The sequence below is a fragment of the Motacilla alba genome, chromosome 2 (genome assembly GCF_015832195.1).
Source record: "Motacilla alba alba isolate MOTALB_02 chromosome 2, Motacilla_alba_V1.0_pri, whole genome shotgun sequence".
NCBI classification, from domain to species: Eukaryota; Metazoa; Chordata; class Aves; order Passeriformes; family Motacillidae; genus Motacilla; species Motacilla alba.
Window position 1 is genome coordinate 107,028,883 of NC_052017.1, and position 16,797 is coordinate 107,045,679.

Consider the following 16,797-nt stretch of genomic DNA (forward strand, 5'->3'; position numbering starts at 1 on the left):
CAGTCATTTCACACGTCATCTCTTTGCTCCCCACCCATTCCATAACACAGACATTGCAAAATGTTTATATAGACCTTAGAGATGTTTGCTGCATGTAACGATCCGGGTCCTGAGCAGTGAAAGTTGTCAACATGCTGCCAGCCATCAGCCCTTCTTCCTGACGCACGAGCTTGGGGTTTGGAACAAAATATGGGCTCTCATTCACATCAATGACCGTAATGGACACGGTTGCTGTTGACTGAGGAGGATGCTGAATCCCCTTAGCCAAAGGCACTTGATTTTCTGCAGCTACGGTAAGTACAAACATCCTGTTGGTCTCGAAGTCAATAGGCTGGGAAGAGCAAAGAGCAGTAAGTGTTAAGGTTTACTCACAGGAGTAATGGACACACAATAACATTTTAAATTTAAAGCACATTTTTGAATTACTTGTACTTTTCTGAAAAATGAGCATGGAGTTTGAAGAGAGCACAATTTCATCACCTCAACACAAGCCCATGTGCTGCGGGTTTTGCTTAGCAGCATGTGGCAGTTTCAGTTCTGCACACAGCAGCAGCAGCAGCAGTTTTGAAGTCAGAAGAGCTAGAAACCTTTAGAAATCATTCTGGGATTTAACCTACTCTGGTACTGCCATTAGAGACAAATGAGGAAACGAATAGTTTAATCACAAAATGATGAAGAAGCTCCCAACTTTGTGCTAGACACTCACATGCACCTCCTGATGATCTCTCCTGGGGACAGAAAGCTGCCTCTTTCTGTTAGAAGGATGGAAGTTTCCTTCAAACAAGTTCATGACTATAGTTATTCCCATAGATCAGAGATTCTCATGTCCTCAACATCTCACTAGAAAGTCTCGTGGTAATCCCAGTCAACCTGACTTCTGATATACCTACAGCTTCCACCTTCCCACTGAAGACAACCTTCTGTTTGGAGATCTCCTCACTGAGCCAGAAGCCCTACTTAAGAAGAAGTAAAAACAGTGTGAATCTACAGTTCCTCTGTCATGTTACACACAGTTGAGGCATTCCTGGAGACAGGATTTCCCTTTGTACTATGCCCTGTACTACTCACACAGATCCCAGATTGGAAGAAAACCCTGCCCTGTACCTTACTGGGGCAGTTGGCATGTGACAGTATGAATTAAGTGACAAGAGACAATCTAATCTTCATTACGGGTTGACAGATCAACTCATTGCACTGCCAATAAAAACTGTAGGCAGGTTTCCAACTCTTCCCGTGTCTCGGCACTTAAAGGAGTGCTAAAAAGATATTCACGTAATTCTTCCTGGAAGACTGCAATGTAACAATTGGTACCTCTGGGGAAGAGCAGTTAAAAACCAGAGACAGTTCTTAAAAAACCCAATGTGAAATACTATTAATGCTGCATGTAGGTTGTATCTTTCTGTCACCTAGATACTGGGAGGATTAAAATCAAACAAAACAAAATTTAATGAAATTAAACAAAATGAAATGAAACAAAACAAACAAAAAAAAAAGAGAGAAAAGGAAAAGTGATTTTTTTTTTTTAATTTCCAAATGGGATTACTGGCATTGCACATTTGACTTTGAAATGGATCAGCCAAAACCAGAGCAGGCCAACTCAGAGATGAGACATTTATCAGTGGGTCATGAGGAAAGGTGGCTACTGCCTGACAGGTTTAATTATAGAATCACATTGTTATTATCGCTAGAAATAAGTCATCCCTCAACACAGAGCTGTGTTGGCTAGAGAATGAAGACAGACAGGTTATTCCATAAAAGGTATTTAAATGAGGTTTTAAAAATAGCCAGTCTTTACATGTCTCTTGTAGAAGTACCCTCCCACCTATCATTTTTCCTCTCTGATTGTGCTTTGACTGCCTGTATCTCTTCCTTAATGGAACAACTTGACATAAAATGTGCAGACAATACACATGACTACTAATTGAGGAGGTAGGAAGTTGTTTCTTAGACTAGCAAAAAATACCAAGCAGACACTTTTTCACAGATGAATTTCTAACTTTTAGCAAATAAGGATTCAAGATTTGTAATTTCTAATAACCTAGCCCGATTTCTAAAACTGAGCAGGCAGAATACTATTGATAGCATAAGCAAGGTAACATTCAAAGAGACAGATTACTAGATTCCACAAGAAAGGGAGCATCCATTTTATTCCAGATTCATGCTGGCCTCAGGAATTCACACTTCCCACATTCTGGTGTTCTCCCACTTCTTCCATCTCTGCTGAACTCTCTGAACTGCAAGCACGCCTTACCTTTACGACAGTCACCAGCCCATCGTTGCTGTTGGGGTCGGTGAGGATGGTGAAGCGGCCCGTCGGGTCCCCCCCGGTCATTCGGTACATGGCATTCCAGGCCGGCGTGTGCGGCTGGTCTTTATCTGTCACTGTCAGATTCGCCACGATCACATCCACCCTGTTCTCTGGTACTTCCCCGTAGAACTGCAAAAACCATGGAAACACTTCACTTCATCTGGAGGAGCATGCAAGAGCCACACCAGGCTGGACATTCATCAAAGTGGGGCAGCTCATCTCTCTTCACTGGAGCTCTGACAATTTATCTAATAAAGTTTACCTGAGGCCATCCAGAGAACCAATGGCTTGATTGCCTTGTCAGCTTTTGCCTTTTGGTCAAAAGCAGAACAGAGCACGTAAGGGATATATATTCTACACATATTTTGATTCTGCCTGCCAGTATGGTATTTAATAAGTAATAAATATTTACTGTCTGTGAATATAATGAGAGAAACAGAGAAGGGTTATAAATATGCACATCCTTCAGTAACTCCTATCCTGTACTTACAGTCATGGCAGTGAACTCTGGAGGATTGTCATTGACATCTGTCACAGCGATGACAGCAGTTGCTGTGTTTGAAAGACCATATGTTGGGTTTCCTTCCATGTCCGTAGCTTGAATTATTAATGTATATTGTTGTACTTTCTAAAACACAAAATGACAACATAAGTTTTAGACAAAACTAACATTATCATAGGACAGCAGGTGTTCCCAAAAATTGCACTCTGCTAAGCAATGGAGCCTATCACACAGTTTATTCTAGTTAGCATCACCCAAAATGACAGGAGCAAAGTTTGTGCCACAGGAATACAGCAGCAGGTTGCTTCTTTTGAACTATTGTTTGACTTTCTTCAAAGACCATCAAGGTAAGGACAGGCTGACTGCTTCCTACTCTAATAAATCAAACCACTTTAGACAGTTAATGCATGATCACAGGTTTAACAACGCTTTTCAAACGGCGAAAAGAGAGCCAGAGTGCATTTTATACTAAAACAGGGAAAGTCCTCAAAAGCATTTGAGAGCACCGAGCCAAGGTAGGTTTGTCGGCCAAACGGCCACAACTGCCAAGGTTTTGTTTCAGCCAAGCCTGAGTATAAAACTGCTGCTGCAACTTCTTGTGATCTCTATGGAAACCAAAGATGTCGAGGCCAACAGAGACAAGTAAGGGCACTGGGAGAAAGGGGGAGGGAAGCACCAAACGGGCTATTTCCATAAATGTTAAACACCCTGGCCGAGTATGGCAGCCATGGGCCCCCTCTCCCCCCACTGCTGCTAACAGCCCCTCAGCCAGGCACTCGCTCCCCCCTCACAGCTGGAGTGGGGCCAGGGTCCCTAAGCACCAGAAATGCCTGGCAGAGACCTGACTTCAGCATGGTGAGCTGCTTAAAACAACATCAACAAGGTTCTATTAAAAAAAAAAAATCATAAAGATGTTTTCTGTATAGAATTGCTGAAAAGTTTATTTTAACTCATTGCTCTCAAATACTATGCATGCTCCTTCATTTTTCCAGTTCATCATCCTTGCAGAGAAGTGTTACCATTCAGTTCTTCCCAAAAGAAAGGATGTGAACATAAAGAGTTGCTATTACTTTGAAACAGCACTTCCACAAATGATTTGCTAACACTGGAAAAAACCTTCTGGCAAAGTAAAAGTAATTCAAAAATAGTCTATTTTTATGTTTTGGTCTTTTTTCTTTTTTTTCCACTTGGTATGTTATTTTCTTCTACTGTCTAAAGAGTGGGGTATGTGACAGATTACGTCTCATGGAAACAATTTACAGAATCATGAAACATGCTGAGTTGGAACAGACCCATCAAGATCAGAGAGTTTAACTCCTGACCCTAAGCAGGACACCCCCAGAATCACACCAATTACAGAAAAGGAATTACAGGTATTGATATAAAAAATAAGCAAGGATAATTCCACTGGTAGTATTTAGCTTTCTTTCAAACTTTGGCCAGACAGCACAAAAGACACAAGAGGTTTAACAGTTTGCACATTTCCAAGCAGCAACAATGAGTCACAGAATAGAAAGTTTTTAAAATAAGCTCTATAGATCTTTATCTCCCACTGAAGACAACGATTTATGCTCATGACCTCTTTCCCACAGAAACCCTTACAAGACACCCCAAATGTGTATTGCTACATATGCATCCCACAATTCTTTAAAAAAGCAAGACGAGTATCAAGTCTACAGAAATACAGTATATATGTTTAGTAATGCATAAATATATATATCCACAGATGTATATGAATTCTGGATTGGAAAATATACTTGAAAACTGACATTCAATAGGCTTTAAACATCTTAAAGGTTTCCTTCATGACACCAGAAGAGTACCAGTCATGAGGGAATCAAAGAAATGCTTTTACCACTTTTATCCAGGCAAAAAATGATACTTACTTACTGTGAAGCAATAAAATCTAAAGCAGTATTGAAGCAAATCTCACTGCCATGATTCTATATTATTGAAACAGCAGGTGCTTCTGATTCATCTGGGTCTTAATACATTGATCCCAAGAAGCAAATTTCATTAAGGAAAACTCCATTATTATTACACAGAGACTCAGCTTCCTTAAAATTGTCTTACTTAATTCCAACAGAACCAGCACACTAAAAAATTCCCCAGAAAGTGCCCCAAAAGACAGCAAATCAGTGTTTTTGTTTAGTTCCTTGTTTTTTTTCCCTCTTCCCAGGACTCATATAAAACGCATCAACTGCTGAGAGTGAAATTTCAGAAATCAACAAGCACACAACTTTCCAGGCATGGGGAAACTGGGGGAGGTGGGTCTCTTTTTACTGTGGTTTGAGAAGCAGCCAGGAATAAACCGTGGAGCATGTGTCAGCAGCCTGCACAGAGACTTAGCAGCAACACATCTAAAAGCAAACTGGCAGCTTCAAGAAAGAACGCAGACCTCATCAGTTCACATCTTTCCACTTCAACACAGGCCAAATAAAAGAGCACTTCACTGAATTAACCTCACGTGAGGCAGGAATGTCAGTGTGTAAATTTAAGTACCCTGCCTGACTTCTTCAGCACCTCCAGCAGAAAGGCAGATGTTTTAATGCTGAAGTGAATTCCACAGCAATAACGGAAGAAATAAGAGCAGCTGGATCTCATGAAACAGCATCTTTTGAGATAACAAATGAAAGATTTCTTCTGCCTTAAGCTGAGTTTCCTTACCTAAGCAAATCTCCTCCTGTGCATGTTAGCAGAGATAATGCATTGTGCATGTTAATCTAAAATACCAGCAGATGAAGAATGCTATCAGAGGAACCACTTTTTTTTTAATGCTTACAACACTTATGATCCCATAAAAAAATGTGTCACATTATTTAAGAATTTAAAATTCTGTCTAGCATTTTATGACTTTAATTAGAGCTTTATCAAGAGAGACAAGACTTCTAGAAAAGAGCGGAAAGGCAGAAGTGGGCAGACCAGCTGGGGTACATGGACAACAAGGCACTCCCCAGCCCACTTCCAGAAGACAATTCAGCTTTGGCTCTCTAGACTCCCAGTCATTTTAATTTAATTGACTTCTACAAAATGACTCAGGAAATGGAGGAAGCAAAGCTTGGGAAGGAAACCATTTTATTTCATATTAGTCTAATTTAATATTTGAATGATTTAACATTAATCATTAATATCCAACATGTTCAAGAAATGTTTATATATACCCATCTGGGTGTCAGCAGAGTGATCCATCAAGAAAACTGATGGTGAATGACAAGGCTTTTCCAACTGTTAATGTGAGGGTCTAAGCTCCACAGGCAGCTGGTTTCTTCCGAGTTAAATCCCTCCAGTATAGCTAGTCACCGAGTGATAAAACCTCAAGAATTATCGCTATGTCCTTCTGAAAGTTCATCTGTCAAAGATGACCAGGGGATTTTAAAAACAAGGGCAAAGCTGCCCATCATTCTTTTAATTTAATAGGGCAATACTGTAAAGTTCAGGGTTTTCCTTTGCTCAAATCCCTTCTCTTCAAAACCAACTTAAATAGAATGAATGTTAATAAAACCTCAAAAATTAATTGCAATATCTAACAGTCTGTTTAGCTTTTCAAATCTTCTGATTGCCCCTTTCAAACTGAAATGCATCAGAATATTAATAGCAAACAGAGAACTTCAGAAAGAATTTTTATTCTCTATTTCAAATAACTATAAACAAGCAGCTAAAAAATGAACAGCAAATCCAGTAGTTCGGATTTAATGAGCTAAAATGAGGTTAGTAATACAGAAGTTGAAACAAGATGTATTCAAAAGAGGTTTGTTAGTATTTTATAGCTTGTTTATAAAATAATGCTTATCTCTTGTGAAGTTTTCAAGTGGTTTAAAAGCACAGTTAGTGTGACAGATTTGGAGTTGCGAGGGAAATATTTTTATTCCCAACCTCACAGATGGGTGAACTAGAGCAGAGGATCTGGCACGCTCCTTCTCCAGTGGTGGGCACAGTGAAGAACTGTCTAGACAGGATGGACCTTGCTCAACATGTAGCAATGAATTACTGACAGATTTATTTCTTTTTATTATTATTATTCTTATTGCATTGCTCTGCCTTAGTGTGTTTCTGTTAGAGTGTATCTGTTTCTTAAGAGCAAACAGGCTTATGGGACAAGATCCCTTCCATGACCCCAGACAGCCAAGAGTAACCACATCTTTGGAAAACATAGGTCCAATTTTCATCCCCAACATAATTTTCTCTCCTGAGTTTTTTGTACTCTGGGTCAAGGAAAACAACCGGTGTCAACAGAGTGAAGAAAGAGAGTAAGTTAAGACTGAGGAGGGGGAGAAATATATCACAGCATCATGAAATTGTATGGACTAGAAGTGACCTTACAGATCATCATGTTGTAGACACCCAGCCCCAGGTAGGGACACCTCCAACTACACCAGGTTGCTCAGAATGCCATCCAACCTGGTCTTGGACACTTCCAGGGATGGAGCATACACAACTTCTCCTGGGCAACTTGTACTTGCATCTTACCACCCCCACAGTAAAGAATTTCTTCCTTTTATCTGATCTAAATGCACCTGCTTTCAATTTATAGTCATCTCTCCTTGTCCTATCTCCATATGCCCTTATTAAATACCCCTCTCCAGGCTCTCCTCTAGGCCACATTTAGGTACTGGAAAGCAGCAATAAGGACTCCCCAGAGCCTTCTCTTCTCCAGGCTAAACAGCCCCAGCTCTCTCAGCCTATCTTCACAGGAGAGGTGCTCCAACCTTCTGATGATCTTCACATCCCTCCTCTGGACTTGCTCCAGGCAGGTTCACTTATTTCCTATGCTGAGAATGTCAGATCTGGATGCAGCACTGCAGGAGGGGTATCATAGGAGCAGAACACAGGAGGAGAATTGCCTCCCTTGACCTGCTGGCCATGCTGCTTCTGATGCAGCCCTGGATATGACTGCCTGCAGATGGACACTGTCAGCTCATGTCCAGCCTCTCACCCACCCACCACCCCAAGCCATGCTTCTTTACAACATTAAGTGCAACTCAGACCACGGGATTAAGACCTGCCCTACCTCTCTGTCAAGCCCAGCTGCTACAGTGATAATGTCACCAGTTTCGTTGTTGATTGTAAACATGTTTGGAGAGGGGCTGCTCGGGGCCTGCGACAAGATTCTGTATCTCAGCATCCCATTCTGGGCGTTGGGATCATCAGCATCGATGGCAGTAACAGTCATCACGTAGGTTCCTAGCAGCAGGATAAATAATTGATGTTATATAAACAGTTTACACTCAGATTATACAAGATCATTTTACAAGCAGTGGTCAAAGCCCATATTTCTTTTGGTAAAATCTGCACATTCCTTCTTTACTTAAAACAAACTGGCTAAAATCAAGACTCACCAACAGAGTAATTAAAATACATAAGAGAAGATAAAAATATTCTATGTTTATAAAAGACTAGATTTGCTTATAACTGAAGAAGCTACATAAACAATGAAACTCTACAGTTCTGCCACAAATAACATTTCTGTAACAAAAGAACATCTCATGTTTAGATGCTTACGTTATTAATTGGGCCAAAGGAAATATACTTATTGTTCAGAATTGGTGGACATACTGATAGTGACTGAAAATCAATATAAATAATACTCTTTCAAAAGTCTCTGAGATAGATCTCAAATGCCAAGTAAACACTGCAAAGTTAGAAAACATATTTCTGGTGCTAACCTTTCATTTTGCACTTCTGACAAATTAAGGAAGTGGTTTCAGCCATAGTGCAAACTTTAGTCTGAGCTGATCAGAATTTTAATGAGATCTGAACAACACTTAGGTTTTCTCAAGAATTCAAATGACTGATTTCAAATCCCACTATTTGCAAAGCCTCTGGGAATCACAACTAGAACTGCATCTAGTGACATTTTGGAAGTCTCTTATACCCTGACCTGTCAACTAAATGAACATCAATGTCCATCATAAAAATAAATGTAGGAACTGTGATGTTATAATTAGGATTTTGAAAACCACGAACCAGAAGTCATCTACTTAAAGCCTCCCCTGGTTTTAGTTCATGCACATAGCAATTTTGCCTTTTGGAAATGAATCCCAGCATGCTAAAAAGTGCATTAAAAATAGGGTGAAATAAGAAGATAGATGATCTGAGATTTTGCTCACCACACTAAAGACATCTTTCAAAGTATTAGAAGGTCTGAAGGCACTCCGTTCATCACATCCTCAAAATTATACTGTAAATATGATATTTCAAAATAATACCTCTGCCTCCCAAAAGCCCATACATTACCTGGCTTTGATCCCTCAGGGACTGTCCCGTTCCAAACCTGGTGTAAGAATTCAGGTCTATTGTCATTCATGTCAATGACATTAATAACAATGTCAATAGGATTTTCCACCTGGTTTCCATTCACATCTACTGCATGTGCTCTCAGCTGCAAAAATCATTAAAGGTATTAGAATTTGCACAACGTACAGCTGCAAATAGATATAACAATAGTGACAGGAAGTTTCACATCAGACATTTTTAGCTCAGTGTATTTTCTTATCTGCTACTGCTCCCTCATATCGACCTTTTAAATTTCCAAGTTGCTGATGGAACTGATGTTCAGACTTCCAAACTATTCTAAGTTGCAGATGTCCTTCTTTGATTTGATGAAAAATATTTTAGATTGTGCAATTCTGATTACTGTTAGTGCTTACTGTCATATAGAATTCTGGTTTTAATAATGACTATTAAGAAAAAAATTATCAAAAAAGATGCAGATTTAAATGTAAATCTGTGTATTTAGACCAGAGCGTGACCATTGCTAGGGGAAAGAGAAACTTCCTCCTCTAGAAACTTCCTCCTCCTCCTCCTGCTGATGCCCATCATGCATATACACACACACATTTACAGCTTACAAAGCTACTAGAAAGCAGCAAGGTGGCATTATTAACTCACCACTCTGGAAATTACTCATATAAATTTAAATTCCTAAGTCAGTAAATCCTGAACTGCCAATGTCAAATTCTCAGTTAAAATCTTATGGATGCTAGAGCTGTTGTTTGAGAGCCTTTCACCCCCGTCTCCCCCCCAGATGCCTCCTGCTGTGTCCTCTGTTTGGGAACAACACTCAAAGGACTCCCCAGAGCACAAGGTAAGGAGTTTTTTAATCCACAACATGCTGGAAAACTCTCTCCAGGAACTGGGTGATTTCAGCATGGTTTCCCAAAAGCACAGGAAACTTGAGGCCACAGCCTGCTCTTCCTGTCCTTGCAACTTTCCTTTTCCACTGGTACTGGAATCTGTGGTCTACTTTGTCAATTTCTTTAGAGCAAAGAATATAATTTTCATAAGCTGACAGGCCTAATCTACAATTCTATTAAAATGCTTAGATTTGCCCCTAAAATAAAAATTGGTATGTTATTCTTCCCATCCATTTCTTAAATCACAGCTGCAGCAATTCTAATAGCAGTCACATCCTAATTTAAGTTCCTAAATTAAACTTCTAGAAAGTATACAATTCAGTGGAGACTGTGATCAATGGCCTGTACTTGAAATATTAGCCACAGTATCCATATTTCAATCTTTTAAAATTACTTTACCTAAATACATTTAATCACTGTTTATGTATGTTAATGTATTTAAGCTGCTTAAATATAGTAAGAGTTAGCCTTATTAAGTACAACAAATACAAATCTGCTACCAACTCCTCAAATCATATCTCATACAAAACGAAGTGCTGGCTGCTCAAGTCATGTTTGAAGCAGATGTTCATCTTCAATTTGATAATCTGATTTGCGGTAAATTAAACTCTTACATGAAAAGAAGCAATCTGCTCCCGGTCTAAAGGCTTTGTCACAGACAGCTGTCCTGAGATGGGGTTGATGATGAAGATGCCTGTTGGAGGCTGGTCAGCTCCTGGGCCAGTCACGCTGTACCGCAGCGAAAGGCTTTTATCACGATCGGACCTAATCTGTGTGTCAAAAATGATGAAGTTTACATTAGCTACAAACAAGCACAGGATGGGACTGCTGCTGAGACAAGCAGCAGCTCTATTTATTTTCTCCTTGCTCCTTAAGATGTACTTGCAAAAATAAATATTCTGGAAATGGTACAGAGTTGGTATAAAGTCTGAAGTTCTTAACGGCACTCTTTGTTAAAAACTGGTCGAAAGATATTCAGAAATGTAAAATTATCCCCATTTATTTCTCAAAATAAAAATTATTTGTGTTAATAAAAACAAGCTAATAATTTAAGCAGAATTGTTTAGATCTTAGAGAAAACATATAGTATCATAAAATTACACACGAAATTAGAAGCATGGTTTGTGTTTTTCCCCTTCTCCTGTATCTTCTCAGCCCAAAGCTACAGGCTCTCTTCCATGACAGGCCTGCTCTTTAGAAACTCGCCATTTTTGCTTAAACATTGAACTTATTTCATATTCCAAGGAAACAACTGAAGGGCAGTGCATCTGTGAAGAGAAGCTGAATCACCAGCGCACACATAAAATAGAACAGAGTGAAATTGTGTCCTATCAACTTGGGCTAATGTTCTGCCAAGTTCCAACAAATTTGTCATGACCAGTCAGTACCATGGTTGGAAGCCAGCCCAGAAGAGGTTGGCTCCTGCAGTGGCTCCTTGCAGTGGCCACTTCTGGGCAGCAGAATCCTGTGGAAGAGCGGCTGTCCTCACCCCATCAGACACAATTTCCTTTGGTCTCCAGGTGCACTCTGCTTCCTGCTCACTCCCACACCATTTCCCAGGCAGAGAACCCCAGTGCAGGAGACTGGAAAACTCCTGAACCAGCAGAGATACCCCTTAACACACTTGCCACCCAAAACAAGGTCATCTTCCATCAGCAGAATGCACAGGAACAAGTAAACCCCAGGAAATTAGATGCATCCCAGCATGCAATGCACAGGTAGCCAGAAGAAACCAACCCAAAGGACTCTAATAAATGTCTGGATGATGAACAAGACATCATTTACACAAAACCTCTTCAAGAGCTCTCTGAGGGACACTGAAACCACACTTCTATTAACTTCCTTACCCTAACTAATTCCTGAGGAAAAGGTCCTTTGGAATTTTCTGGTAGGTTGATTGGAGGAATAACCCAGTCTCTCTTCTGCCTCTTCAGAGGGCTGCTGTGCTTGTATTGTTGCCATGGAAATATGATTTCTTCAATTTTCCTTTGGTCCTTTCCCAGGTACAAGATAAAATTAAGCACATGTTAAAAGGAGAATTACTAGCAGACATTATAAAGTAACTCAGGTACAATTACATAATTGACTGAAAGACTGTCCCTCCTCTGTGTTCATTGAACTGTTTTATGCGCATTCACATTGCAGTTTGAAAATAACTAATATCATTTACAATTTCACTGCAAAATTTTAAGAACCCTTTTTTTTCTTATTTAACTAGGAAGAGAAAGGGAATTATAAACCATTTATAACATGGCACTACTGTGTAAACTATCTGGCACCTTCTGAGAAGTAGTTAATATTTTGCAGAATTTATTAATATGCCTTTATGTATTTCTCATTAGCTAGAGCTTCAGTTCAGGTAATGTGCTATTGTACTCTAAATTTAGATCTGGGTGTGCTATAATGTAATTTGAGTTCCAAGAGAAGTTTAATGCATACTGGTAAGGAATGTCTCAAATATTTATGACCCTATTAAATCCCATAGAATTAATGCTGTAATTATTTTAAACCTATGTCAGCCATGATGGATGCAGTAGATGACCCACTTTACACACTGGGCATTAATCTCTGCTGGGTGTCAACATTCCCTTCCTATTCCCTTCTATATCTGCAGTCATTTCATCCTTTGGATGACAGCACATACAGATAGCTTACTTGAGGTTGGAAACAGGGTGACAAAAACATCTTCCAAATCTTTTAAAAGAAGAACTTTTTTTTTAAATCTAAGCAACTACATCACAGAGTATGAAGAGACACCCAAATGAAGGCCAGATTCTACTCCTCTACAATCTGTTGATGGTAAAGACACCTGAATAGCGTCTCTGGAATAAACAGGGCATGTGCTAGCACATCTAAGTATCTGCTCTTTTACTGTGCTTCCATGAACAAAATGACAGTATTTCCATTGTTAAAATTATGCCTTAGCAAATTTAACACAATCACCAAGTAAGCAAACAAATAACTGAGGATTACACAGCAGTGGTCTCCAGTGTGTTCTCAGGAAAAATGTATTGCATAACCACATTAACCACATTACCTACTTTTAACATGATGTTTAAATCTTAAATGTGTACCTATTATAGGTATGTTGATCTATGAATAAATTTTGTTCTTTATCTGTAAACTAAGCACTTTAAGGAGAAGGCAAGAAACAGCAGGCAACAGGTAATATAACAGAAAAAGGTAAACAACCTAATATGCTTTTCTAAAGTAAATACATTGCTAATTGCATCTTGCTATGTCTGATTTTTGTTACAGTACATGGTTTATCCTATGGCAGCTTCCAGCAGAGGGAGACCATCTTCCTTACCAAGCAGTGCTGGAATCATGAATAATTTACAATCTCCAATTTGATTATGACGGGACAAGACAAAGCCAATATTCCCTGCCAGAAGTGCTTTCCTACTTACTGCTGTAAATCTACAGTTCCCATCTAATAAATGTGACTGATGCATTCTATCACAGATTTGTTTATTTTGTGGTTATATTTAACCGCTTGAATAAATACTATAATACTTTCAAGCAATTTAAAATAAAGAAATGGCTGTGTGAGACTTAAATTCAGGTATAAATCTCAAGCTATGCAAACAAAAAGCTCAAACACAAAGAATCCTATATAGTTAAATAGGCATGTCTTTTCATGCCTTAGCAAAACTACAGAATAAAAGATGATCAAAGCTCCTTCTAAAGCTCTGGCTTTGCATGCACTAGGTGTCCATTAATAAGCTGGTTCACGGAGAGGTGCATGACAGGCAAAATTAAACCCTTATTTTTAGGCCTCTTTGTGGAGATACATTTATACAGGCTGCATTAAGCTCTTGTTTTACCTTTTCTGAAGCCCCCGTGAAGGCTGGTTCAGGGGTTAGCTTCACCCTCATTTGCCATTCTTGCTGGGTTTCCTTGTCTTGAGCAGACACGACAAACTCCGTGGGCTCCGCTGAAAGTTGAAAGCTTCGCTCTGCATAGACCACACCATCCTCACCTACTCTGAAATCTTCTGGCTCACTGCTACCAAAGTGTATTTTTTGGTTTGCATCACAGCTTCGAAACCTCACTGTAAAACAGACATGAAATGGCAAACAAAACAAAATTGAAAAAGTGGTCCACTTGAATTCGCTGGGACATCAAATGCACTAAGAGCAAAGTCAAAAGCACAGATACTTAGCTTGTTGCTGCTATTATCACATGCAGTTACAAGTTAGGACTTGTACTTTACCAGTCAGTCCACTCCATGTAACAATGATATTCTTCTGTGGACTGCTAGGCAGAGATTTTACCCCTAGACAGGAACAGCCTCCTGGCTACAAATTTAAACCACCATGAGCAAGAAAACCAGCTCCTTCCATGTCCTACAGTACATTTCAGTCGGTTGCTAGTTGGGTTTGCATCTCAAGCTTTGCAAAGATCCATCAAGTTGATTCATCAAAAACACTCAAAAAATTTTGTTACACTGCAACCATAACTGCAAACACAACTGTGTCTCCAGCACGCTCTCTCTGGCAATGGGGGTAAGGCAGAAACCCTGAAATATGTTAAAAATATTAAATCCTGTGCCCAAATCAGTCTGTGATTCAGCTGTGCCATGTCAGGAAGATTACTTATGAGCTCTGGGACTGAGTTTCCTTGTCCCTCATTGACAAGATGGAGGAGGCAGTAAATGCTTCCTAAAGAAAACTTAAGTTAAAGATCTTGAGTTTTTTCTTTTGGTTTGGGTTTTTGTGTTTGTTTGTTTGGGTTTTTTAGTGTTTTGTTGTTTGTTTGGGTTTTTTTTTTGCTTTTTGGGTTTTTTTTAAGCTATATTCTGTACCACACATGTCCCTTTATCTACTTAAAAATTACCTATTCTTGTTTAATTCCCTCCTCCCTCCTTCCTTCTTTTGTGTCTGAAAGACACACAGTGGAACAAGAAATCAGTAAAACTGAATATAGAGATAATGATGTGTTGTCCACAAAACAGAACTGGTAACAGGTTCTCTACCCAATTCTTTTCACCACCAGTTATCTTCTGGGTTACTGCAAATAATAGTAAGTTAAAAAATGAAAGTGTGCTTTTATAACCAATGATTGCTCCTTAATGTTTCCAAAGCATTACGAAATATTTTGATTGCATGGGCAATAGAAGTGCAAAATATCATTATGAAGGTTGTGCTGAAATCCACATAGTGAAGATGAAGATGAAATGAGGCTTTATGCCTCATTTCAGTCACTGCACTTTTTATAGTGTGCTAAACCATGCAAAAACTATTTAGCTTCAAAACCTAAAGGTCCCTCTCAAGAAAAATCACTACTAAATGTCATGCATCATATGCTTTCTTCTGTTTCCAGGAAGAAAGAAAGTATGGTTCTTCTTCTAAGAAGAACCATACTTTTTTTTATTTGAACTTTAGGGACCAAGCTGATGTTAAGATGACAGACTAAATTTCTTTCCTTATTGCACCTTTTCAGTTATCCAGAATCCCCCATCTGCCTTCTCCTGACAGAAAAGACTGCATTTTAACAGTCCATCAGATAAAAAAGGGAGACAAAGCACAGCACTACTCTAAATAAATGATACAGCATCAACCTTCTTAATTTTCATCTTGCTGAACTGGGCAAGGCTACTGCTCTTTCCAGACAGATCCCAGAGTTTGAAGGTCTTTTCCTGTGAAAGACCAGCCCCACCTTCAGGAGAAGGGCATGCCACATCCACAAAACACTGAGCCCTGAAAGAACAAATCTCCCTCCTAGGTAAAAGGCTGAAGCCTCACCAGCAGGGCTCCTCCTGTGTTCCTCCTTGGAGAGGTTGCTTCTGGTCTTCCTCAAAAGTGAAGAGGGTGGTTTTCTAAAACTTTAGTAAATACTCAGCCTCTCGTGTAAGCTTTCATATATTTAAGCAATTCCTATGGCTCCTCAAGTCCATCCTACCTATCAGTTACAATGACTTCCTTCCCTATAATCTACAGGCTACCGGTCGGCAGAATTTGGAGATGCCAGATCCTCTGTTTTGCTGGTCACATGGGAGGAGAAAACTGGCAGAAGTTCCAGTTCCCAGATGTTAACCATCCCATTGACCCCCCACTTTTTTCAACATGGGCCTTGCAGCTTGAGTCAGCTCACTGCAACACTAGTTTGAAATGCTACAGCCAAATGAGAACATGAATGACTCTAAGCCAAGAATATAAAGCTACTACTTAAAGCAACTACTCCAGTATGTAGAAATACTTACCACAGTCCTAATTCTGTAATTCTGAACTGGCCCACCTTTAGACCGGGGTGGACTGTATTGCCCAGCACACAAAATAAAAAGATGTCCAAGAAGAACTTACTCCAAAGTCACTACATTTAATGATATAAGAATTTAATGAGTGGACTATTAAACAGTGCTATTTGTACTTGGTTACAGAGACACAGACGACCCAGACCCCAAGCATGGAGGAAGCTGGGCATCCTTAAAATGACATCACTGTTTACAAACAAACCTCTCAGAAACAGTTCAAGTAAAAAAGTAAAAAAAAGTAAGTAAAAAAAGCCAAAAAACCACCAGGCAGTAACATAACCCATAGCTCTGTGCCTCTGCGAACCTCTCATCTCAGCTACAACTGCTCTCAAAATCTGCTTTTCAAACAGTGTCAAAAGGACAAACAGCTCTAGAGCCAGCTCTATCTCTGGCTCTTCTCAGACTTACTTCCAAAAAGTACAAGAGTGGGAAAGAGAATGAAAATGAATCTAAATTTGATCATTACTGTTTCTCAAAAAGATGAAAGCTAAAATGAGTATTTGTCATTACAGTCTGAAAGACCAAGACATCACAACAATATTTTATAAAAAAATTTTCTTAACTTTTGCACAGTAGCAGAATATATTCCTATTTTAGA

At 39.4% G+C, this 16,797-nt stretch overlaps 1 protein-coding gene across 3 annotated transcripts in view; it reads right to left on the reverse strand.

Moving 5' to 3' along the window:
* CDH2 (cadherin 2) overlaps positions 1 to 16,797 on the reverse strand; it is a 114,339-nt gene that overhangs the window by 24,010 nt on the left and 73,532 nt on the right. For all 3 annotated transcript variants that reach the window (XM_038160494.1, XM_038160502.1, XM_038160510.1), the window contains 8 exons: positions 13,771 to 13,997; positions 11,791 to 11,937; positions 10,558 to 10,713; positions 9,045 to 9,189; positions 7,819 to 7,991; positions 2,799 to 2,936; positions 2,252 to 2,437; positions 75 to 331 (listed from right to left, as the gene is read on the reverse strand). In XM_038160494.1, coding sequence (XP_038016422.1) covers positions 75 to 331; positions 2,252 to 2,437; positions 2,799 to 2,936; positions 7,819 to 7,991; positions 9,045 to 9,189; positions 10,558 to 10,713; positions 11,791 to 11,937; positions 13,771 to 13,997 — 1,429 coding nt within the window. The remainder of the gene's footprint in view (positions 1 to 74; positions 332 to 2,251; positions 2,438 to 2,798; positions 2,937 to 7,818; positions 7,992 to 9,044; positions 9,190 to 10,557; positions 10,714 to 11,790; positions 11,938 to 13,770; positions 13,998 to 16,797) is intronic.